The 26,349-nt window shown below is 34.5% G+C and overlaps 1 protein-coding gene across 5 annotated transcripts in view; it reads left to right on the forward strand.

Moving 5' to 3' along the window:
* The window catches only part of LOC134531676 (uncharacterized), a 337,254-nt gene that overhangs the window by 296,662 nt on the left and 14,243 nt on the right, over nt 1-26,349 (forward strand). For 4 of the 5 annotated variants that reach the window (XM_063367470.1, XM_063367472.1, XM_063367474.1 and 1 more), the window contains 6 exons: nt 2,859-2,976; nt 6,911-7,044; nt 10,157-10,265; nt 13,781-14,010; nt 18,929-19,080; nt 22,558-22,686. In XM_063367470.1, the coding sequence (XP_063223540.1) occupies nt 2,859-2,976; nt 6,911-7,044; nt 10,157-10,265; nt 13,781-14,010; nt 18,929-19,080; nt 22,558-22,686 (872 nt within the window). Of the gene's footprint in view, nt 1-174; nt 1,133-2,858; nt 2,977-6,910; nt 7,045-10,156; nt 10,266-13,780; nt 14,011-18,928; nt 19,081-22,557; nt 22,687-26,349 lie in introns of those variants that run through there. The other variant, XM_063367471.1, reaches the window with a different exon arrangement.

Raw genomic sequence — 26,349 nt, forward strand, 5'->3', positions numbered from 1 at the left:
ACGGCAAAATAACAAAAATGGCGTCGGTCTAATGGTTGTACAGGTGTTGTATTGCAAAATTAAAAAATTCTATATCTCCTAAAGTATTTGGAATTTCTTATCTCCGCCGGTTGATTTGAAAAGAGGAAGTGAAAGAGCATAGAATAAAAGTATTTTCGGATTTTTAGCATTTTTTTTCGCATATACCGTTACTCTAAATATATACCAAATTGTTTAACCTCAAAATTAGTGTCAAATATCTGTAACTTGTCATTAAGTTTAATCAATTTAAAGTAATAAAAATAGAAGCATTTTACTTAATTCAATTTACACTTGCAAAAAAAACTTACGCACAATAAACCTACATGGAAATTAAAGTCTTTTTCAATGTCCTGTAGTCTGAAATATGTTTACTCATGTCATTAAATGTAGAGCTGTACTGAAGAAGCCGATTTTGCCAATATTTAGTTGAATCGGCATTTCTGCCAACTTCCAATACTCTTGTTAATTTTCGGCCGATATTACTGAAAAACGAAAGAGACTGCCATAACCTAAAAATCCACGAGTACCCTTTTCACTTTTCGTAGTAGTACTGCATTCTTTCAGATCGCATTATTTCTTAGCAACATGTGCCAACCGTACATATCAAGATTTAACATCCTTTTTTTTTAATATGTCCTAAATAAATACATTACCATCACGGTAAATACACATCTCGGTTATTACGGCAACTATAGTGCAAATGTGGTAACTATCATGCTTCTGCAGTAGTTATGGTATCCACAAAGAATCTTTAGTTCTTTTTATGGTAATTATCTTAAGATAACTATTGGAATTGTACTGTAGTTATGGTACATCATCCATATTTCTTCGTAAGTTGTTGTTCATTTGTCTTTTCTTCATATTTATATTTACGTGCGCCATTACTGGCAGGAACTTTCATAAAAATTTTAAACGGGACTTTATATCACACATTTTATGGCGTAAATGATGAGACCCCGGACAATTTAAACGCTTTTTACAGTAAAATGCGGGAAATGTTTCCGCATAAAGCGGGAAATACTTCCGCATAAAGCAGTAAAGTGATACATTAAAACTATGTGGAAAATTATAGAAGTAAAAAAAATTCATCACGGAAATTCGTAAATCCCGGGTACGTAAAAATGATGTGTTCATGTATACGGTCGATCATGTTACATTATAAAGTAAAGGATAATAGTGTTGTAAGACTTTTATTCCCTTATAATGAGAGTCTTTTTTTTTCTATAGGTAGAGTGCAAGAAAAGCTCGCTCGAATTTCGAGTTGTTGAAAAGCCACGAGCTCGAGTTCGAGTATTACTAAAAAACTCGACTCGAAACTCGAATTTCGAGTACTCGCAGGTGTCTACCATATTTAGTTGTTTATAAAAAGATTATTATCCTGAACAAGTCCTTATTTTATGATTTTTAGGAACTTAAAGACTACTTTTAAGTACTAGCATGTACTGAACTCATGAACTCAAGTTATATACTGTTTTGGATTAACCGTTTGTATATAGCCTTCATCTTAAAAATATTTATACTTAGTATATAATCTAAAGTAAAATAAAAATATATTTTTCTCAATACCCTGATAAACTCAGGTTTCCAAGGTTGTGGGAATCCCTAATTTTATTAACGAAGGCTACTTACCGGTTAATCCAAAACTATATACCAATCGATTTTCTACTTTCAGTGCATGCTACGAGCGACATATTCATATAGAAAACCAAACTAAAGAAATAGAAAATGAATTTTAATAAATTTTAATTAATAATAGTGTAAATTCCTATACATTTTCCTTTAAGTTTATTAAAACCATTAAACAAGAATTGTTTATTAGAGTAAAACATTTTATAAACAATGAAATATAGTTATATATCTGAAATCATGTGCAGAAACACGAAATAATAGAAGCAAAACAATTTATAATACTGCCTATTTCAGAGTACATGTGAACAGATAATAAATCAGCGAAGAAACTCTATTTACTTGAAAATAAACTTCATATATATTATTGTAGAATTTATAATAAATTTTTGATTCACTCTAACATAAGAATGGGTTTAACAAAATTTTTGTTTATCTATAAATTTATAAATAAATATAACTTGACAATACATTATTATTTTTGGTAGGTGTGAGTTATGTATTTAATTGGTTATATAATTTATATTTTCTGATTATTTCAAATTTTATATATGTTTATATTTTGAAATTTTGTGTGTTTATTATTTTTCAATTTCAACCTTACTTTAGAATTAATCTAAGTTATCTCCGAATTTTATTAGACTAATGGCCTGTGGCCATTTCACATGGTCAAATCAGTTGAAAATATTTAGCATTCTATTTGTCATAGCAGACATATAAATAGAACAAAGCATCTTCATTCCCGGTGTGTAACATTGCGTATAAAGGATCTGTTTGATTAGATCCCCTCACATTTAGTGAATTCGAGAACCAATCTCTCATTAGCGTGTTAAATGTAGCTTTACATAATTGTAGACGTGTATGAAATTCCTAGACAATAAAGGCTATTTATTTAATAAAAATACCTATATGTGCCATTTGCTTAACAATGAAATCTTTGTTTATTTAATTTTTTTAAAAGTTTGATAGGGATCCCAATTATTTATCTTGTTATCTCAACAAAATATTAAGTAGGCCTACCAAACAATTTAAAAATTGGGATCTTTTCTATTGCATTAAAACATAAGCAGGAGAGTGACGTGAGTCATAAAGAGTGTAACCTGTCCTGTAAGGGCATTTGTATAATACTGTAGTACTACAAATCTTTAAATTATTATAATTATTATTTTATTCATTATGGTTTAGTAATAATTTTTTACTTTACGTTTCAGAAAGACCCTATCTACATTGTGAGGGATTGTGGCAGTAATATGGATTCCATAAGCTCATGGAGTCCAGAGAAGATTGACAAAGATAGTTACTGGCCAAATGATGTAATATACATGTCATGTAAGTAACCGCTCGCTCAGCAGCCTGGTGCAATCTTCTGGAGTGTGAGCATGTCGTTGTAAAATATGCGCCTAGTTCTTGGTCTGAAGCTTGCTAGGAAGCATTAGCTCCCAGTTGCTCCAAGGTCATGAACAGAGTTGTTAACACCGGAGAACTGTTAAACCTCGTTATTTTACAATGACGCAAATAAGGAAGTTATTTGGTGAACTATGTTTTCGTTTCCCATCATAGCAAAACATTAAAATTCAAGGCAACAATTAAAAATTTAATTTGGAATTTTGGTATACTCGACAATTTGTAAAGACATGATTGGCAAAGTATATACAAACAAGGCTGCATATTTATGTAAGGAACATGAAAAACTGCGTCTGTGCCGAATACAAAACGTACGCATTTGCAACGTACTTGAGCAAACAATCATAATTATAAGTCGTGATAGGCAATTATCTTTTACCTTCAAATGATAGCGCTAAACAAGAGGATAAGTGCACTCACACAACACGAAAATATTACAAGTTTATACAGCAGTAAAAATATTGCGTTACAACAGGAGCAGTGCGAGAAAAACATAGCTTAGTTACAAATTGAACTTGCGACACAAGTACAAACCTTCAATGCTAGTAGGCCTAACAATTGTACGTGATGATGAACCCCACACGAGGGTGGAAGATAATCATGGCACCACTTCCAACTGTCGCTCGCAACCAAACACAACATTAAACCAGAATTATATTTAGACGGTGACGGCCTAAACAACAATTTAAGGTCGCAGTCACCTCACACCATCACAGGAGAAAACCAAAGTTGGCAGGAGCCATGACTCAACCTCTTACCACTCGCCGGGAACTGGGAACTCGCCGAACTACTAGCGTCAGTAGATCGTTGCCACATGCCAGGCTGAAGCCGCCACCGATCTACCATGTTGCCAGTCGGAGCATTGTGTGCGTGCAAGACTAGAAACCTAAGTTTCTGTAACTCGCTCTATACACTTTATTTCACAATGTTGTAGAATCGCTTGACAGGCACTCTTGCGCATACGTTAACAGAACACAAGAGCGACAGTAGTGGAAGGAAAATAGGAGGGGTGCAAGGTAGAAAGGGGGTAAATACGGCTGGTGAGGGGGGAGAGGCATGAATACGAGGCGTCGTAACGTCACCAGCGTAGGTTTGACCAGTTCAGGTCCACGAAGAGGTGTGAAGATTGCCGACTGCTGAGTAGGGAACATTTATTGGCTCAAAAAGAAACGCGATGGTCTCGTGTGCCAGGGTGACGCGCAGAAGCGCTCGAGGACCGCTGCGGGGTGCCGCAGTGCCGCAAGCCAGGCTGCCGTCTGGAGCCCAGACCGAACTAGCCCAGACTCACTGTCAAACTCAACACCAGCGCTACTGTCCCCGCGTTATCGCCGTATCGCCTGGCGGTTTACAAAGGAGGATCATACTCCTACATGTCACCGAGCATTTATTCTTCACCACATTGCAGGAAAAAAACTTAATTTTCAATATTTGAATACAACTTTCATTTTAAAATTGTGTAAATTCTAAGCTATGTGTGGGAAAAGAATAATAATTATCTTGTAAGGATTCATTCAAAAGAGTTAAGTTGTATTTAATTAGGTTTTTTTTTATTTTTCATGCAAAATCTTTTATGGCATTTGGTGTGAATAAAGTTAAAGGATTCCATTTTCATTGTTTACGTTCCTCATTTAAAAAAGTGCGTATTAAGAGTTTCTTCAGTCGAAAACTTATTTTAACTCGGAAGGAAACCAATGTAAATTATTAACATTTAAATAACAAAATCGTAAAAGTGGCATGCCAGGCAGGCGTAAATAACCAAGTCAGGCTTTTAAAAGTCAGAGTGATGCTGCATAGGTATATATTTAGCACGAAATATAAATTGCTACATAGTATACTTTGGACTTAAATGAAAGCAGAAATTATTTAAGCATTGATTCCGCGGGCATACTTGCTGAAGATGTTTTTACCACGTGATGAGAGTAGTTTTTTAATATTAAAACAATAAAATAAATTAGTTATAATACTTTAATATTAATGGCTGTGTATTTAGACTTATAAATTAACTCTAACAATAATTTTTCAATTCTATTTAATGAGATCGAGAAAGTGGACAAGGAAAAGTAAGCATGATTTTGGAAGAAATCCAGTGGTGTTTTTATCTGTGGTCATTGAGAGTTTCAGTTTGGTGTGAGTGCACTGTGCAGATAAAAAAAAGTCAAGGATTTTGTCACATAAATCAATAGCACAGTTTATCTTGCTGATGTGCAGTTAAGGGACAGTAATAAAAAGATAATAAAAGGCCGCCCTGCCCAACTCAGTATTGTTTTTATCCAATAAAACATTGTGTGCTGATAATGGAATAAATAATTGTCTTAAAATTGTTAGCTCATAAGATAAAATTACATAAGAATCTTCTAAGTAAATATGTAGGACATTTTCTTATGAAATGAAACATAATATCATTAGAAAATAATAAAAACAAAAAGATACATTGAAAATTGTTTCAAAAGTAAATTTTACCTGTGTGTAATATTTGCCAGAGTAAAAATTTGTTATCACTAAAAACAAGTGTCATAATTGTTCAGATACTGCAATTTAAAAATATTTGTTTTGAAAAAATAATTAATATTTTAAATGATACTAGGTTCTACCGACAGTTTTTATGATGAGTATTTAGAAATGTTTGGGCGCCATTTTATGAAGGTTTTCTCATGGAGGTAAGAAGTAAGAGAGTTGGTGTGTACAATCTTTGCCATAATAATACTTGAAGTCAAAATAAGAAAAACCCTACCCTTTTTCTATGTGCATAGCAAAAAAAGTTTGCTTATAATTAAATTTAACGCTAAGTTCTTGTAGATGTGTTTTTATTATGCTTGTTTAGCAAAATTCATTGCGTAATGTCAAATTTACTATTCTCCCTAGAGAGTTCTTTTCAAGCTTTTACACATATAAGCTTCTTAGCCTTTGCACAGCTAGGATTTATTTTCTTTATCCAATTGCTAACCATTTGACTTTAACTCCAGACCAAACACCCGCTCCATAGACTAATACCTGCATGGGTTTTTTTTTAGAGTAGAGATCTCTAGGGCGGCGTCTAAGGGCGCTATATCGCCCAAACCGATAGAAATGTTTGTTAACCTGAAGAATGCATTTGTTTAAATATGGCAAAACAAATATTTTGTGGGAGCAAATATTTTGTTGACCCAACAAAATGGTTTATCAACACTAATTCATATTTTATTATATGTACAAAATAAATTATTTTATATGTACAAAATAAATTATTTTATAAATTTGGTTAGGCGAACAAAATATTTGGTTACAGAAAATAAACATTTGTTTCGCCGTATACAAACAATTACGTGTTTCTACCGAACAAACATGTTCCTCTATGCACGACGCCCATGGAAGTACACCAGCAGGTGGAGTATGGATGCTGGTCCCTTCCTCATCCGTGTTCAGCCACAGGAACGCTCCACAGACTACTTTAGAGAAGATGGAGTGCTACACTGCGTAATGACGAAGGACTTTCGCAGTTCAACATGCGTCAACACTTTGCGAGTACTCAACCGCACAGAACCCCCTACTTATGAATGCGTCACGAGCAGCATTTGTTTTACAAGTTTATTTAGTTTTAGCTCGTAGTCCCCCGTTGACCAGACCCAGTAACTACTTGCTGGTTTCCGCGTTGAGGTCTCGCCTCCATACCTGATGGTTCGCCTGCTGTTTCGACGAGCCGTTTCGGAGCCATCTTCAGGAGCCGTTGACAACTGGAAGCCTGGTGTTCTGGCACGGACTTCACGCAGGGTCCTACACAGTTCCAGAACGTCCCGACTCATCAGAAACATTCAAGTGTATTTTGCAGTGTTGGAAGTTATGGCGTGTTGCAAGTAGAGAAGGGCTAATGTGTGTGTGGCAGCCTCGGTTCTCGGACGGGAAGGCATCACGTGGACGTCGGGCTTCCTGGAGCCCGGCAAGACGGAGGGCCAGCTGAGCGTGTACTTCACAGACGTGTACCCTCTGGACGGGCCGTACAACATCGCTTCCCTGGACGTGAGTGTCCAGCACTGCTCGCTCAGCTGCCATGAGATAGTTCTGGGTCCATCCGCTAGATAGCTGCTTTCATTATATTTTACTAACATTGCTATGTTGATTGTGAGAAGTAATGCATTCGTTATTATCAGGCAAACGAACAAGTGAAAATTAATTCACTTTATTTTGGTAGCCACGTATTTTGTGGTGTGGTATAACACAAATTTGCATATTCTTCTTATTAATATAGAACTGGCTTTTTATTACAATACATCATTAAGTGTTTTTCGCACAGTTCTGTGTTACTATACATTTCATCAAGTAGTTAAATTAAAATTTTAAACCCAACACTTCTGATTTGAACCACCCGTCGGAAGTTTTTTTTTTTTTTGCTAGTAGTTATGGGCCTACACAACAGATAGCGTCACATCTCGCAAAACATGGTCTCAGTTTCTCCCTCCTTGTTCTATGCTAGCAGCAGACTGCAGTGCTGCAGTGGTCGGGCTACTTAATGCCCGTGTGCAGACGCTCCTGCTGCTGAGGCTAAGGCCATATAGACAGGTCTGGCCAGGTACATTTATTCTCCTTGCGCTTAATGAAGCTCGCGGCGGCCTGCGAATTGACGGCGCTAGTAGAAGCTCAGCCCATTATCAACATTGTCTTAAATAGGAGTATCGTATTAAAGTGAGTATAATTTTTAAAAGTAATTTTAATTTTAAACTTCGGTTACAGTTTAGGAATTTTAATTTATTTTGGGGGCTTTTTAGGGGTTAAATGTATAGCAATAACTTTTGCCGCAATTGTCAGTTGAAAGAGTGTGTTGGGAACGCGGAACCCAAACAAACTGGGGTCTTCATAAGAAAGCACGTTTGAAATATTAGTTGCGTATTTAAATCAAGCATTAGTTTGCTAAACCTACATTTTAATCTTCAAGTAAGTGTCATTCATTCAAATGTGATTTTAATACAGTATTTTTTGTGCAATTAAGATATCAACTACATATTAATTTCCCTAGTATTGCAGCTTGCCATTATTTTTATTTTAACCGGGTCGTTATGTAAGTATAAAAACGAAAACACTTGACGGTTGTACCAACCTCGGGATTAGTACAAGTATTTACCAATTAATTTAAATAAAACAGCAATAGGTATAACATTAAATAAGCAAGGTGCCTAATGAAAGACATGTCAACTCTTACCAAAATTATATGTTCCAAAGGATTTACACAATTTCGTTCAACAAATTGATTCGTTCAAAACAAGTAACATGCAACTATGAAAATGACAGCGAAAATAAGGAGTGAGTACAGTACCAATAGCAATGACTCATCTTTAAATCATGCAGATGCAATATACTGAACAATTCATGCAATACAATAAAGTTTCTTGCATATCATGATCAAACAATTAAAGCTTAACAGCACTAAATAAGACTCGTGATTACAGTAGCAATAGCAATGACTAACCTTTAAATCATGCAGATGCAATATACCGAACAATTCATGCAATACAATAAATTGCTAGATTCATACATACGATCGCAACTATGCAAGAGCGATATCAAGAGCAATTAATACACTGGTCAAAGTTTATACCAAAAGGGAGAAGCCTGATACAATTACCGCATCTGACAAAGGTTACAACAAACATTGCACATGACGACTTAACCTAACCGAACCGAACCATGTCATAGATTCAGGAACCATCGTTAGTACAAACTGGAATACAATAAAACAATTAAATTACTAACATAACATATTTACGACACCGCGGCGTCGGTAAATGCACCACATATACAGTTACATAAAAGCATTGAACTCGCAAAGTTTTATTAACTCCTTTTACATAGAGAGTGCCATGCACCGACCACTCGTGAACATTTAAAGTTGGCCTATAAAATTGATAATACTGGTCAAAGGCAACACAGCCAATCAAAACGACTGAGCGACATAATTAAACAAAATGATTCCTACACGTAAGCAATGATAAGCCAAACAAAATTTCCAAAGGCAATCCGAAAATCAATTTAGAAAAAACCTCATCTAAAGTTAATCAATCACATACCCCCTTCGTGCTGCCCACACACGTCGGACACGGCGTACTACCTGCTACCCAATTAGTTACATGTTACCTCGTTCAAACCTGAAATAAGAAGAACGTCAAACAGTCGTTGCAACTACCAGGGAGACCGAACGCTCAGGCGCATGCGCAGAGAGAAGACTGGAGTAGGGGAAAAGGAAGGGAGGCAGCACAGACCACCAGGGAGGGGACAATAAGGAGATGAGGAAGGAGGGATGATTCTTGTATGTCGATGACGTCACTCAAATGTCTTCTTGCTGCCGGCACCTTCATTAAAGCCAGGCGCAATACAAGAGACATTTTCTCTCACCACTTACACTTAACTTACAAATGCAGAAAAATTTTAAGGCATTGGACAGATTAGGCATTTACCAGGGACCAAAAGGAATGAAAAAAAAAATATATAGAAATCTGGGGGAAAAAATTTACAAATTCAGATGGGATTAGCAATAATATCATATTATATACGAATTCTCCAATTAACACAATGTTAATTATGTGTTATACTACTACCAGCGCCGTTAGTTCGCAGGCCACCACGAGATTCACAAATAAGACGAGACATGCCAAAGCAAAGTATAGGAAGTTGCCAGACCTCTCTATATGGCCGTGGCTGAGGCACCACCTCTGCTTTCCTCACCTGGCCCCTCTTCATTGTTCTTTTCGCCAGTATCTTCACACAGTTTTGGAAACCATCTGATTTAACACGTTTTCCATTTTGCAACTCATATTTCCTTACCAAAAGTATAACGGATAAGGTAAAACAGGGTGATAATGTTGAAAATATCAGTGACAGAAAATCAAATGCAATGGCTGTATCGTGTTTACATTTCAGAAATAGCCCTTAAAGCAACAGAAAAGAGGAGAACATTAAAAGAAAATACGGCGTGTGAAACCGACGGCTAGACGGCTAAATGCAGACTAACAATTTTCATAATATGATGCGATATTGCCTACAGCTTACTCATTAATCTAGAAAAAAACACTTGCTAGTTATATGCTAATGTAAGCTATTTGTAATGTCTAAGTGTTGACTTTGTGCACATGTTGTACAGGAAATTAACTGGTCGTATCATCGAGTTGCGTGGCTGGATGTGAACAACGATGGTCACGCAGATGCAGTAACTGTGCGGTTCGAGTCGGGGCTGTCAATTACATCCATATGTAAGTCTCTCAATTTTCATATAAAAACATATTTTAAACATTCTACAATGTCTATAATACTGGAAAGTTGATCTCAGTGAATTTTTGTTCCTTTCTTGGTTTTTGATTTTAATAATTTTTGCACTGTATTAATACAAATTAAACAGTATTTTTGTTGTAAAAGCCCGAGAAAAAGATATTTATTTCTAGAATATTAGTTTTAATTGTTTGTTTGTACTTGTAGAATTTATGTAATATTTTTTTTAATTGTAGTTTTGTTGCTTTTTTCATTGAACCTGTCACTTCAATGATCAATTAAAATAAATATTTTTTACCTGAAATAAACTTTTAATCGTCCAGGGATCGCCCCTAGGACGGTAGTGAGTTTAATCAATCAGTAAATTAATTGCTGATTTTTTGACGATATTTAGATTTTTTTTTCGAATTTCTGTTTAATAATTACGAATTTCCAAGATGGCATCGGCAGCTTACTGGCAGCTGGTGGATGAAATATTTAAGCCACTTTTAGGATTTTCGTCATGTTTTATTAAATAATTTTTTTTTTCTTTTCAAAAATTAACTTTCTGTTTGTATCGCGCATATAACGAACCAAGTTAACAAATCAATCGAATCAACTGGTGTTGGTAGGCGAGGGATTTATGTGTCTTTCAGGAATTTTTGCCATATTTTATTAAATAAGCATTTTTTTCCTAAAACAGACTTTATTTTGCATCGAGCAAGTATCGAACTAAGGACGGAAATCAATTTAACCAATCATTAAATTAATGTGAGTTTTTTAATGAATTTTGATTTTTTTTAATTTCTAGCTTAATTATTATGGATTTTCAAAATAGTGAATTCTAAGATGGCGGACGTGGGTTCATCCATATGTCCGGGGAGATCCTGTTCATAGGCATCGACCGGTGATCAAGTCCGAACATAGCCGTTTCCTCACGATTGGCAAGCCACCACCAAGCCGTAGTCCCATAAGAATAACATTGCGCTGGACTTCTCTAATTTATACTACTTATGTTATCTGGTGGCAAACAGGATTAACTTATTTTAAAGAAATCTGTAGCAATGGGGAGGGTTTTTTTCTAGATGGATTTATAGTGATAAAAGGTTTCTAGGAGTGATGAGAGTTATTTGCTTATCATAATGATAGTACATATGAAATATACGTTGTTCATACTGGGCATACCGTCTGACGTGATAAACAAAGCCAAATTTTTACACATAAATTTCGGAACTGGTATCAGTTGTGGGTTCTCCCCACTTTGCGAGCGAGAATCCACAACTTCAGAACCCATCTGGTGTTAAGCAAGTGACGTTTAAGGATATTTAAAATTACTTCAAAAATTATTCTCTTAAATTAACAACTCTAGGTGTTATGAAAATTCCGGAAACAAGCAGAGTAAAATTAAAAATTCAGTGTGGAAGTGGGTTGCAACTAAATTAAAAATCAAAATATTTAATTCAACTTTAACATTTTTTACTTTCAAAGAATTATTAAAAATTCTGAAGATAACTTCTAGTAACGGTGAGTGGGCAGTGTTATTAAAAAATGTAGGCCCATAAACCTGGTTAATGAAAATGCTAAAAAAATATATATTAAAAAGCTACACAATAAAATACTACCAAAACTTAACTATAAATTTCTTATAACTATATAGGTTAAGCCTTGATGCAATAATACTGGCACCAGAGACAAACCACACGTATAAAACGCAACTGTAAAAATGACTTAACGGTCCAATTGAAAACTTATTACTAGCTGGTTTAACTACACTGAACTATAGGCTCAAATTAAAAACTTGGGTGTGTCTACATAAGCGCGTTAGAAGTTATACTTATCGAATGTAGTAAAAAAAAAATATTTAATTTTACGTTCTATAATTAACATAAATAAAATAATAAAAGGACTAGCTTGATAATATAAATAAGTTTGGTAAAGCATAGATTCAATCAAATAAAAAACATAATTTAATATACAGTGTATACATTTAATTATTTATTACGAGTAGTATGTAATAGGGCATACTGGCACAGGGTTCAGGGTTGAGGAGCTGGAGCCGGGGTCAATGACCGATTGCTCTGACCAACAGTTGAGGACAATGGTATGGTGCCCAGAAAATTATACTAACATGGTATCGGCACACAAACAGGATGGTGGTCTCCAGCGGATGAAGACAAGATGGTGGACATGACGTCATATCAGCTGACGATATATGTACCTTGGTATTGGTGGCGGTAGATCAGTCTGTAGGTGGCTTCTGTGGAGGATCTGTTGTTGTTTTTATTTTTTGCTGTTACTAGTTTCGAACCAAGGACGGTAATCGATCGAATCAATCAGTATATTTATTGCCAATTTATTTAATGTATTTTTAATTTCTTCTCGCATCTCTAGCATTAAAATTACGGATTTTCAAGATGGCGTCCAAATGACAAGATGGCGGGTGTTACAGTAATAATAAATGATTACTGCTCTCTAGCGGATAAGAATTAAACTAACATGGCGTTAGCGTATTCTAGCCGACGATACAATGATGATGGCTTCCATCAACGAAGACAAGATGGCGGACATGACGTGCATGTTACCAAGTGGTGGGGGTCAATCTGCCAGCACCCACCACGGGGAAGGTTCGTCCGCCATTTTTTTTTTTGCATTTGTCGGGTTCGAACCGAGGACTCCGAGCTCAATGTCGTAAATGTATGTTTTTAAAATATTTTTATTAATATTTTATTAATTGAATTTTTTTACAAATTTTTAAATTTTTTCATTAAAATCGGATAATAAATAAAGATTTTAAATATGGCGACCGTAACGATAATTGCAATAGTGACATTATAATCCAAAATGGCTGCAATGGCATCCTAATTTTCAAGTTCATGACCTCGGCGGCTTAAAGCGGCTAGCTCTTAGAACTTTTAAGCCGCTTTTAGGAATTTTCGTGGTTTCTAAGGTAAAACGACTTTTGAGAATTTTTGGCGTAATTTTTATCCAAAAAAATTTAAATTTTGAGGAATTTTGGGCAGTTTTTGCCCAATTTTGGACTATTTTGACTATTTTTGAGGATCATATTCAAGGTCAAGGTCAAAGGTCAAGGCAACATCCATCCAAGATGGCCGCCGTGACGTCAGAGCAATCGGTCATTGACCCCGGCTCCAGCTCCTCAACCCTTAACCCTGTGCCAGTATGCCCTATTACATACTACTATTAAGTAATAGCTTCCAGATAAATCTAATAATTTATTAAAATACGTATTTTTTATAAATTATAATGCAAATAAATTATACATACGGGAACATAACCTCATTTATATAAATACATTTTAAAAGGTTTTTAAACACATTTTATATCACTAATATTCGTCTTAAATAAATGTTTTAAATTATGTGCACAAATATTTAATATAAATGATTAAAATATAAGCTTTAAAAGCACATATATCCTGTGAGAATGTGGTCGCATGGTGCGCGCGCAGAAGTACGACTTGAGCAAGTGCAAGTGTCTCCGCACGGGGCTCGCGTGTCAGTTTCCCGCAAGAAGAACCTGCTGTGGCTGGAGAACCCGGGCAACGGCTCGCTCACCGCCTGGGAGCAGCACGTGGTGCAGACAGACAGCGGCGATGTGCACTTCGAGGTCACCAGCCTGACCGCGGCCGGCACCACCTACCAGGTGGTGTTCATGGCGCAGTTCTTCAACCAGAAGCTCAGCTTCCTCTACGGCGAGGACGGCGCGAACTTCTGGACCGATACCTCCAAGGTTGGTAACTTACGTGTTCCCTCCATAGTTTAACAAACATTAAGTACATTTTTGTGCTAGGTGACAAAAGAGTATTGAATCTCGAATTTAATCCCACTGAACTTAATGCATTGAAATATCATAGTTTTTAAAGCAATTTTCATTTGTTAACACTTCAATACTTTAACGCTTGCTTCTGTATATATTTAGCGCCATATAATGTTTAAGAAGGTCCAGGGGCGTAGGAACCGGGGGGGACAGGGGGGACGTGTCCCCCTGAATGTTTTGGGTGGAGGGGACTGTCCCCCCCAACTTTCTAGACCGTGATATTTTTATTTTATAATATTATTCTGTCCAACTTTATTTGGAATTTCTTCACTCTCAAATTTTACCTTAAGGAAACAATAATAATTTTAACATCGATGTATCCAATAGTTAGATACAAAAACTGCTTAAAAAGCGCTATTTTGCACTTTTAAAATCAAAATTTTCCTGTGGAGGACCTCCGGACCCCCCGTCTTAGTAAGAGGGGAATGGGTTTACATGACATCAAAATCATTATTTGTCCCCCCCCCCCCCCCCAACATTATGAACACAGCTACGCCAATGAGAAGGTCTAACTTTAATTATAAGCTCAAAGTACTTTCGTTCGTACGCCATAGGGAAAAAAAAACCTATCTTATTGTTTTATATTCCATTTAATTTAATTTGATTTAACGAAAAAAAGTCAATATAAAATAAGTTTTTCTTAGGAATAAACATTATTTACGGTAGTCAGGAATGGTTCTATGCAATTCATTGTGGTCATTACAGAGGAGCTGACCAGGTGCGCTACAACTTAACTGAACGTGGTTAGACAATATTTTACATAGTAAAGTCTGTGCCACGTAACTTTTCTGGAATGTGACAGTTCTAAAATAAATAGAAATAATGATCTAAAAAATCCTTTTGCACTATTGTTGTGTCAGCAGTGTTTACAAACCAATAAATTTGTTTGTTAGTTTCTGTAAATTAACACATATTCTTACAAATTACAATTGGGAAATGGGTTCCACTGGTACTACTATTAAGAACTGTCAATTTTTTTAGATAAGTAACGTGTCACATATTTTATTGAATTATAATAATCTTTATGATCGTAAAGCACTACACATTATACAACTTCTTTGACTCTTTGAGGTGAGTACGAAATAATGTTGTTTTCCTGGTATTATCAAGACCCATTTGTGGAAATCTAAAATACAATTTTTTGTTATTAAATAGTTTTAACTTTGTGTATTCCATCGCTAGGTTCTAAATGAAACCAACAAAAAGCACAAAATTAATTTAGTTTTGTAATTTCGCGGGTCTGTTATTTTAACAGGTAGTTTCTATTATGGGAACTACTAGCAACAGTTTTACTTTATTCAGATTGCTTTTCCAAACAATCTATCAAATGTCCATTGTAGGTACCTAGAGACTTGTAATTATTTCGGAATTAAAATAATTCTTATGTGGTAATTTAACATATTGGTTGAATCTGTTTCATAAATACAACAAAATCGGTTCAAGTTACATAATTCAGTGACAAAAATACAAATTTTCACTTTAATTTAGGTTGTGTTAATTTAGTTACCTGCTATTTTACTTGCCGCTCTATAAGATCCATAGATATCATAATTTATCATAAGACAACTTACGCCTATTTCACTACCTTAGTGACAAAATTGATGGTCGTTTTCTTTTCTTCATCTTTAGTAGATTCTATTCTATTAATATTACTTTATAAAAATATATATTCTATTTTACCCCCTTCTTTTTTGATTTATGATTTTGGAAAATGGTTACCAATTTTGCATTTTTAGCGTGGGCATTATTCATATCTGATATTTTAACATTTGCTTGATTATATTTGTACGTGTGGTGTTAATGATTAAACCAAACCTTCGGTGTGAAATTTTAGATGGTAGTAAAAGTAACGAAATATATGCTGGGTGTTGTAAGAATTTTTTTTTTCATCTCCTTCTTCTTACATCCCGAATGAATATCTACGGAGATACGATATGTTAGTATCAAACCCAACTATTACGATTTTCACCCGTTTTTTTAATGAATTAAATTCTTCACATATGTAACTCGTGATGAGATTTTTAAATTTTGCTTCAATACAATCGGTGATAGGGAACTTTCATTTAGAACTAAGCCAGTTCCAATACAATTTTATGTGTGGGGATATTTTTTATTTGTATACATATACATACACAGAGCGAGCGAGCGAGAGAGAGAGAGAGGAGAGAGAGAGAGAGAGAGCTTAAGTGTTAATGGAGTATGTGGGCTACCTTTGATCCTAAATTTTATCCACATTTGTTCAGAAGTAAAAACTTTATTGAGTAAACATTAAAACTCACAAATTTTAATTTTTGTAAGTATAGAGTAGGAGAAAAGAGATTATGCCATGTTTTAATATATATATATATATATATATATATATATATATATATATATATATATATATATATATATATAGTGATGACTTTAAATAAATAATAAGAAAACTTTAGAATAAACATTGTTTTAGAGATGACTTTCAGATGATAATTTTTTTTCAAGTGTGTTGTTTATACTGCTGCATTATACAAATAAATCCACGCCAAACATATTTATTACCACTCTACAACATTTAAAAACTATTAACAGTACAAAAACAATACATGCATAGCCCACGTGCAGAGAGCACGACCGCAAGTTCATGCGAGTTTCGTTTATGTAGCTCTATTTCAATTTTTACTCTATTGTAACACATGTTTTATGATCTACTCATATAGGTATATGGAGTAATATTTGTGTTTTGTTATATGCTTATCTCTAAAGTAAACATAATTTTTGGAATTATTATTATTGCTCTATTTACTATCCAAATATAAAAAGGTGAATTTTTTTCCCTACAGTAGGAACCTGTCTATATCGATTTATCGCTCCCAAAATTTTCTATTCGGTAAATATAAACTACATATGTCAGAAGAGCCATGGAGCTAGGAATTGTCTGCAGACGATATTCTGTGACGTAGCTGAAGTCACTTTATAACTTCGCCATCGCCATTTGGTTCCGCCAAACACATTGCGTAAAAGATGCTTGATAACGTCTGATGATGGTTAGTAAGTACGAATCAGAATCTCCACGTTTTTAAACAGCCACTTTTATATATATATATAAAGGGGGTAATTTAAAGCTGTTTTCACTGTCAAAATCACTACACTTCCTCCAAAGTTTTGGGCGTCTAACCAATATGACACAACAATTAGCTGAAGGGAGAAAAACTGCTTCTAACGGTTCTGTCAACTGTGGTAGTATCAGAAATCTCGAAAAAAATGGTGGACCAGCGTGATTCATCCGTATCTGTAGTTTTCATGAGCATCGCAGAATTTACACCGCGCACAGATATTAAAAATATTACTTTATAATAGTACAACTATCCTTTAATACTTTATATTATCATTTTAAGTCATAAAAATAAATAATGTCAACTTAAAAAATACGTTAAAATATTCGCATTTAAATTTTCACAACCCTTAGTTAACATTAAAGCGTATATGTAGCAACGTTCACCATACTGCAGAGACACAAGAAATTGCTAGCCTACATTTATTCCACGCCATGAAAAATACACGAATATCTGATGAAATTTTTATTTTTAAATCTTTAATGTTTTATCAGCTCAATAAGGGTGAATTTGTTTGTATTAAGTATTTACAATTTGATTTTAGTCGGAAAAAAAATTACAAATTAATACTTAGTGTTATATAATGTGTTTTTAAATATTTCAGGTTAATAGTTTAGTAATGCGATAGAAATAACTACTAATGTGTGTACCTTAGTTCCATAACATCACATACTTTCAATCTTAATTTTAAAATTAATAATGTACAAAATTTTTGGATATATAACTTTTGTATAATTCAGGGATATGCCAACTTTTCTTATTTGTTGAGGCGACCAGGGGGGAGGGGGAGGAGAACAAATTGTGATATCCTTGAATACTGTTTATAATGGGATAAGTTTATTTACTGGTGGAGGAAGAAACCCCCTAATCCCCTTTTCTGGCGCAGACCTGTTGAAACTTCACTTGTATAATTTTTGATGTGTAACATCTTAACTCTCGGTATACGGCACCGTGTAGGAGTAATTTCGTGAATGCGACGGAAGTCAAGGAACGGAATATGAAACCACCACGGTGCTGCCATCTGTGCTGGATGGAGGAAACCACAGTTCACAAATACAAATTTAAACTTTATGTTTACTGTTTAATGGATTTTAACAAAATGGGGAGTATTTTAATAAATTTCCTTGTCGAAATAACTTCCAAAATCATGGCTAAGTATGTATCCAGTCTTTTTCGCTTTTATCGGAGCCGTTTCATTTATGTAGTCAAAATTTCGCTCTACAAATCGAATAATTCGATAGTTGAAGTAGCTGCTTGGGCAGTGAATTCTAGCGGCGGGTGGGGAAATAACGTGTGATTCGTATCCAGAAATTTAGTTGAAAACACATTTTGCATATATTTATTACGCTCGGCGTTATTTGGAATAATTCTACGTTAAATTTAGTGTTCGAGATTCGTATTGTAAGTGTATTTACAACATGATAACACATGAATGAGCTCGTTACCGAGGTTAGATGCTACACATCACTGGAGAGTACTGAAATATTCGCACACATAGTTTGTTTTAGTATAAATCAGAATTTTCCTACGTTCACTCCTTAGGAACATAATTTTGTAATTATCTTTAAAACTTTATCGAAATTCGTACAGTAATAAATACGTGATTGAGGAACAAACATCCAAAGTCTCAGATTTATATGTCGGTGGGATAAGATTGAAAATGTACTCTCCTCCTACCGAAAAGGGTGTTGACAGTTTCGAACTTGGACTTCAAAGTGAAGGGCTTGTTCCTCACACAGGCTGTGTCGGTCGTGCTCGACGACTCCATCGGCAAGCCGTGGGACCTGGAACTAGCAGACATCAACCAAGACGGGAAAGTGGAAATTCTGGTGTCAGCCTACAAGAATTCTGTCGGCTCTGTTTACGCGTACGAGATTCCTGACAACTTCATGTAAGTATATGTATTGCTCAGCTCTGAACCTGTTCAACAATATCGTTGCAGAAGTAAATGTTAAATATAAATACACTTAACCGACACACATGCCACCTTCCATAATTTTTGCACTTAATTTGTTTCTCTTGCCTTGCATGCGATGATTGTACACACGAAGCCTGCATTGGCAAAATCCCACATGACTTGAAAAACTACGAATTTGTATTTTGGGTATTTCTAACTTTGAATAACCAAAGACCTTGATGTATGAAGGCGAGTCTGTCCACGTATGGCTACCAAAATATAATTTCCTAAATTGAATGACTGTAAAAAGAATAAAATAATTTTTGTGTGCTAAAAATTAATAAAGAATTTCCTAGACCTAAAATAGAAAATTGAAACCTGATTTTACTTTACGTTCACAAAATGTAAACATAGAAAAAGAACCTTTGCATCAGTTGTACATCATTTAAAAAAATTAAGTGTAACAAAAACAATTGCACTATAACAATTATTTAATACACACAATCTTTATGCAGCGTTTTTCTCCTCTTCACTCAAAGAGATTCACCACTACCGTAGCTTTTCAAAAAAAGATAAAATTACACGAAAATAATGAATTAATAAAAATCCTTTTGCCACAACAAAATTTTTAAACACATTCGGAAGATGATAAGCATCTATTGCGTACTTTTAAAATAAGACGGCCTCCTTATACCGTACACATTAAAAAAACAATAATGTAACAAACGAAACTACCTCAGAGGTCTATAAAAGTGATACATATATGTGTGTATGCACGGCTGGTAGTTCCCGCTACATGCAGGGCTGGCATGGCGAGTGACAGAATGACTAGAGAGACAGACATGTCGGGCAGCAAGAGGAAAGCATGGGATGGACAGTGTCGGGGGAACATGAGCACTTTATTTTACTTATGATTTGGACCTGCAACTAAAAAAAATGGCAAATTAATGACAATTATTTTTAACCTACTTCAAAAAAAGAAGTTTCTTAATTTAACCCGTACGTATGCATTTTGGTCGATGTTCACGCATTGAATTTTATTGGATCGGCCAAACAGAACGATTCTTTTTTTTTAATTTACGATTAACCATTACAGGAAAACAAAACCATTTGTTAAAAGCAAACAATCAAGAGTCTGTGTTGGTAAGTGTTGAAACTTCATTAGTTATTTTATCATTATGTGCAACTGATACATAGTGAGTGTTTTATTACGATACCAAATTTCACCGTACTAGAAATGTTGTGTCCTAACATTCAATAAAAATCAGTTGTCGTTAGAATGGGTTTACTGAAAAAGTTTAATTTGTTATGAATGCGTATATTATTTCGTCTATAAACAAAGGTCAATGTATGCTCTATATAACGGTGTTTATAACTCGCAGTATTTAATGTAAATAAAATAATACTCTATATGGTAATAATATATTAAGAGTAAAAGTACAAAATTAATAAAAAAAACATTGCTTAATGATTTATAATTTTAAAATATATTTTATTTTAATTTTATTTTTTTTGCTTTCTGACAAATTTGGGTAAATTTTAAATTAATATTAATATTTTATATAATTGGTTAATGAGATATTTGACCCTAAGCACAGGCAGTGAGAAAAACTAGTATTTAGGCTCTACTTTAAGTCGTGATAGTAAAATTAGAATTCTTTCATAGTCCATAAAAGCCATGCACATAATTGGAGTTATGTGCTATGCAGTGTTGTTTAAATGCAAGAATGCTTTCTGTCTTTTAATTAGTTACGTGCAAAAAACAAAGCTGGTCCTGATATCTTACAAACATTATTATTTTATTAGTAAAAGTTTAACCAAATTGACCTTTGCCATAAAAAAAGAAATAAAATAAATTTCAACCTTGTGGTTTTGGTCACAACACATTGTATGTTTACTTTATGCATTTAAAACATTTAGGGACACGAGAGAAACACTTAACCTTACCTGTGTACATTTCCGAGGGTATTACATCATATATGACCATTACAAGTAATATATAAGGTACTGCTGTGTACTGGTAAAATACTGTGCACTTCAAGCGAAAACATCAGGGTTCCTACCTAAATAGCTCAAAACTCCGGGGTACCAACCGAGTTCTTAGGAAGAAGAAGAAGATATAACCAAGACTCGTCTGTGTATCGATTGTTTGGACTGTTTTGAAGATCATTCCAGAACTTTCAGTAACATTCTCTAAACTCGATATTCTCCTGGAGAATTGAGTGGTAATTTAGGAGGGAGGAGGTAAATTTAGGGTATATATACATATTAATGTTTTGGGTAGTTAGTTATGGAGCAGCAGGACCATCAGCCGACCATGGAGGAATAATACACGCCGAGATAGAGGGAGCGAGTCCGAATGGGTGTTTGGAGAGTTAAGTATTTGTAATGGCCAGCAATAAAATTCTAAATGTTGTTGTTGAACTTAATTTTTAAATGGTAATGGTAACTTTGTTTGATGTGGCATTGTTTGGCCTTAGTTTGTTTTTCTTGCGATGTTTTTTCTGGTTACAATTAAAGTGTTATTGAGTTTGTTGCATGCTCTTGTGGTAGCCATATATTTTTTTAATTAATAGTTTTCTTTTAATTAGCTCTCCAATTACCTGTGTTAAGGTAAATGATATTTATTTGTGTATTTGGCAAGTATAATTATGTTCAGATATACAGCCCTAAATGTGTTTGCCTAGTTGGCTTATAATAATTTTTATTATGTTTCGGATTGTGTGGTTTTCAAACAACCTATAAATTAGAGACATTGTAATTATTAAGTTAAATTATCTATTTACTTTCACTAAAGTTTTGCTTTTTGATAAAACCAATATAGTTAACCTACTTCTTGATGATGTCTGCTGTCACCTTGTAAAGGACTACGCCTTAAGTTATTTTTTTTCCATTTATTTAGATTTTTAACATGCAGGTTGGCCCCATTTGGGCACATCTTGTTTACTTTGGAATTGTGTGCATAAACTTGGTAACCAGAGTTGAAGCTTGTTTTGAGTGGTGTGTTTTCTCGGTGGGACCGGCTTCAAGCACTTTTCGAATTTATGTTAAAATTAAACAAATGGTCTGAATCCAATTTTATATTTAAGCGTACAAATCTTAAATTGTAAAATTTAATTATCTCTGTGAGTTCCTTGTTTCAAATTTTTCTTTATTAAGATTTTTCAAGAGCATGTAAAGATTTACGAGTTAATAGTATATTAGTAACAGCTTTTTAGTAGATATAAACCTAGAAATTTACTTTCAATTTAATTTATTAATGCATTTAGCATTCGTTCCACGTTAAAATAAACTTTAATGATTTGGTACTTTTTATTTTGTAAAATGAAAGTCCTGAAAATTTAACGAACTCAAAACTCAAGTTTAAAAAAATAAATTATAGATCTTGTCGAAATAATAAGGCAGTTTCACCATTTGGAAAATTATGGTGCGAATTTTATATGGCTTAAAAAACATGTTTAATGGTTTCAGAATGGGTACGTTTACAAGACACACGTTGGCAACAGGCTTCGAGGTGAAGTGGAGTCTCCTGAACACAAACCCTCTGACTCCGGGAATGATGCAAATAATGTACAACACTACCGCTGACGAGACAGCTGGGTAAGTGCTACACCTGATCAAGGCAATGTTTGGCACTACGCAGTGTTGTACAACACAACCAATGACGAGGCGACTGGGTAAATGATTCAACCGCTCACATAGCTGTGGGGAACTCGCAAGTGTTATTACGGCTGTATACACGCTACACCTGCTCACAGTGCCTTAGAAAATCCACTTTAGCACTAACGAAGTAACTGTGTACATTTTGCACCTGTCCACAATGTCGGATAGGCCTCACAATAAATGTGCAGTACTCCCACTGATGAGGCAACCAGAAACTTAATACAAATTATCATTTTGAAATGGTACACTAAAATATGATGCACAATAGTACAGCTTACAAGGCAACAGGGTCCATACTGTACCTGTACAATTGATGCACAAAACTACCGAACGCGAGGAAACGTGATACGAGCTGTAATTGTTCACAGTATTTTAAAGTGTTCTCAAAAAAAAAAAAAAAACAAAGCTACCTTTGGCCGTTGACGAGGTGACTAGGTACAAGATACATCTGTTCACGGTGTCGTTGGACGCTGACAAGTGATTATAACATCATTTCCTAGCGGGTTTAGAAATTTTACGTCCTCCACCACTTGGTTGTTCCCAAAGATCAGCCAGACCCATTGCAGGAGAAACTCATTAGAAAAAATCTCAGATGAAATTTTCCCACTAATTTATCGCTTGAATTTTGCTTGTAGTATGTGTATGCCATAATAATGCTTCCATATGTTGAAAGGAGTGAATTTATTGAAGAAGCTAACCAAAGCGCATTGTGGAAAAACATTTAATGACACTAAGGGATGGCCAATCAAATCCTCAAGTAACATTAAATATTTAGTATTAGAAAGATTATCTAATGAATAATAAAGATCTGAAAAAAAAATTTAAAGGAAATAGTATAAATAAAAATTTTCAACACTGATAACCTTTGAAGTATACGAGGTAAATATGTATTTTCTTCTACCTATCCTATTACCAATTCCCAAGATAGTGTACTTTTAACATTTAATTATTTAAATAAAAATTACGTTTGTATTTATTCTGAAACTGTAGTTTATAAAACAAGCATTTAAAGATTTAAATGTTTCAACACAATGGTTAATATTTTTCAGTCCTTGTACATTTTTTTCATTTTTCACCCTTAGGACCTAGATTCGGATTGGAGGGGTATATTCGAGATACTCTTTGGGATTAGAGTTCGAGATTGGTAAAATCGATAAAACTGGGATTCAAAACATCAATAATAAAAATCAACGTATAATCCCGTGGTATTAGGTTGTTAATATAAATAATTATATTTTATATGCGTTTGCTTTTATAATTATGTAGATTGCATTAATTAAAATATCACAATGAAAAATCTTTAACCATATTAATTAATGCACTGCCTTAAACACACAATATGAATTCCATAAATTTACAATAGGTTACATAACTTATATTTAAATACAATTTTAATTGAAAAAAAATGGCAGCATGCAGACACAAAGCAGGAAAATGCTTAAAGTTTAAATTTAAATGAAATTCACTGAGAGTGACACGTTTCTTAAACGTCAAAATAAAGTCTTTCTCTTAAGGAAAAAGCCTCCTTAAGTTCTGAGGAAAAAATCACTCGTCTGTAAATAATAATAGTAATAATATGCCGTCTTCTTCTTGTAAAGCAGAGGAAAGCAAAATTAAAATGATGTTTGAGTAATTCATCAGCCAAAAAATCTCAAAATAGTAAACTGATTTTCCTTTATAAAGAGTTTAATAACATATAACCTGCAGAATTATTTAAAACATAAAATTACTAATAACGTTTATTGTACCTCGAAAATCCTTCCGAAGGAATTGATACAGAAATCCAAACCAACAAATACTTGCAAAACTTTACGAGTTTAAAAAAATGCATGGAAAAGTTCTTTAACTCTTACGTCCAACCACAGCGTAGTCAAAAGCCGAATGCGTGCAAGAAAATGTATGCTAAATGTAAACTATTTCCCACGCAGTAAAAGCAATTAAGTCTTCGAAACGAACATCTTGTATGAACAATTTGTAACTTGCACCGGGTTCTTAAAAAAATAACTTGTACTCATGCAAACTGTTATAAAAATACATTCTTACAAAATAAATTAGAACTTTCTAAGGGGCGCAGCAAATGCGCAGTTGTGTGTCATTATATCTCGCGTAAATAAATCCACAAGGCTAATGTAAACTGGCGAGTAAAGCTTTACTTTCGTGAATAGTCCCAATAAATACGTTTTGTTGAATCTGTATACGTATACCGCTGTCGCTAGCAAACTGTTTCAACACAGCCTGTGTGTAATCAAGGAAGGCCTAAATGGAAACCGCAGAGAGCTTTAATGAAACTATGCTCAAGGAGCTTTTTAGCAAAGTTTGTAAACAATACTCTCAGGCCTTTTCAAAGCTTATTCAGGATGCTGAACTCTCGCCGAGTCGTAGCTCTCAAAAGAGAGGACACTGCGGCAAGTGTTCACCAGCACTACGAGACTGTGAAATGAAACAATGCACTTACGGGCGTATGTCCTGTTCCAGGCCATTATTTTATTTTAACTTTTAACATAGTTAAAGTTGTAGAATTTTTGAGTGACTGAAATTCAACAAAATTGAATATCAATATATATTATAAAAGAAAGTGTGGAATGTGCGTGCCGCTAAAACTCAAAAACTAATTAAGGTAAGATTAAGGGACTTACATGCAGTGATAGCCCTTTGTAACCCCTCAAACAAAAATGTTTTTTGTATTTACATAAAGGGCATACCTTCGTAAATATAAGGGCTTAAAGTTATGCTTTCTAGAAATTTCTACAACAGTCCAAATTTTTCGTGAATATTCGAGAGTACTCTATAATACTCGAGAATGTTATAAAACGTCCAAATAATTCCTAAAAATTTCAAAACACCCTGAAACGTCTGGGAATACTGTATAATGCTTTAGAAAATGGACAGAGTGTTTACTTCTCAAAAGAAACTTACAGGCAAATTGCAAGCGAACCACCTAAGAACACAAACATCTACAGCTTTTTTCCAACTTTGCCAAACAGATCCATTCGCAAGAACATTACTATATGTTGATGTCCCTATCTATTATACATGGAACACAACAAAAAAAAATATTTCAACGACGAAAACCAGGAGTTCCAGTAGAGGATCATCCAGTAAACATGAAAACTAACGCACTAGGTCGAGTATACACCATACATCCGAACAACGCCGAATGTTTCTATCTTCGGATGTTGTTACATGAAATACGGGGACCAAACAATTTCACAGATCTCAAGATTGTTGACGGTTACCAATGCCAGACGTACAGAGAAGCATGCCAATGCTTAGGACTACTGGAAAACGATAACCACTGGATTTCAAAACTACAAGAAGCCTCACTCACAGCCTCAGCTGAGCAAATCAGAGACTTATTCACCATAATTCTAACATGTAACCCATCGAAACCAAAACAGTTATGGGACTCCTTCAAGGAAGGTATGAGTAATGACATATTGCACCAAATCCGACAAGCTAATCCAGAACTGGCCATCGAATTCAGCGATGACATCTTCAATGAAACACTTATTCGTTTAGAAAATAAATGTTTAGAGATAAAGAATCAGACCTTAGTACAACTTGGGATGTCAGCACCACGACAAAATGCTTTCGGTGCAT

The sequence above is a fragment of the Bacillus rossius genome, chromosome 5 (assembly GCF_032445375.1).
Source record: "Bacillus rossius redtenbacheri isolate Brsri chromosome 5, Brsri_v3, whole genome shotgun sequence".
NCBI lineage: Eukaryota > Metazoa > Arthropoda > Insecta > Phasmatodea > Bacillidae > Bacillus > Bacillus rossius.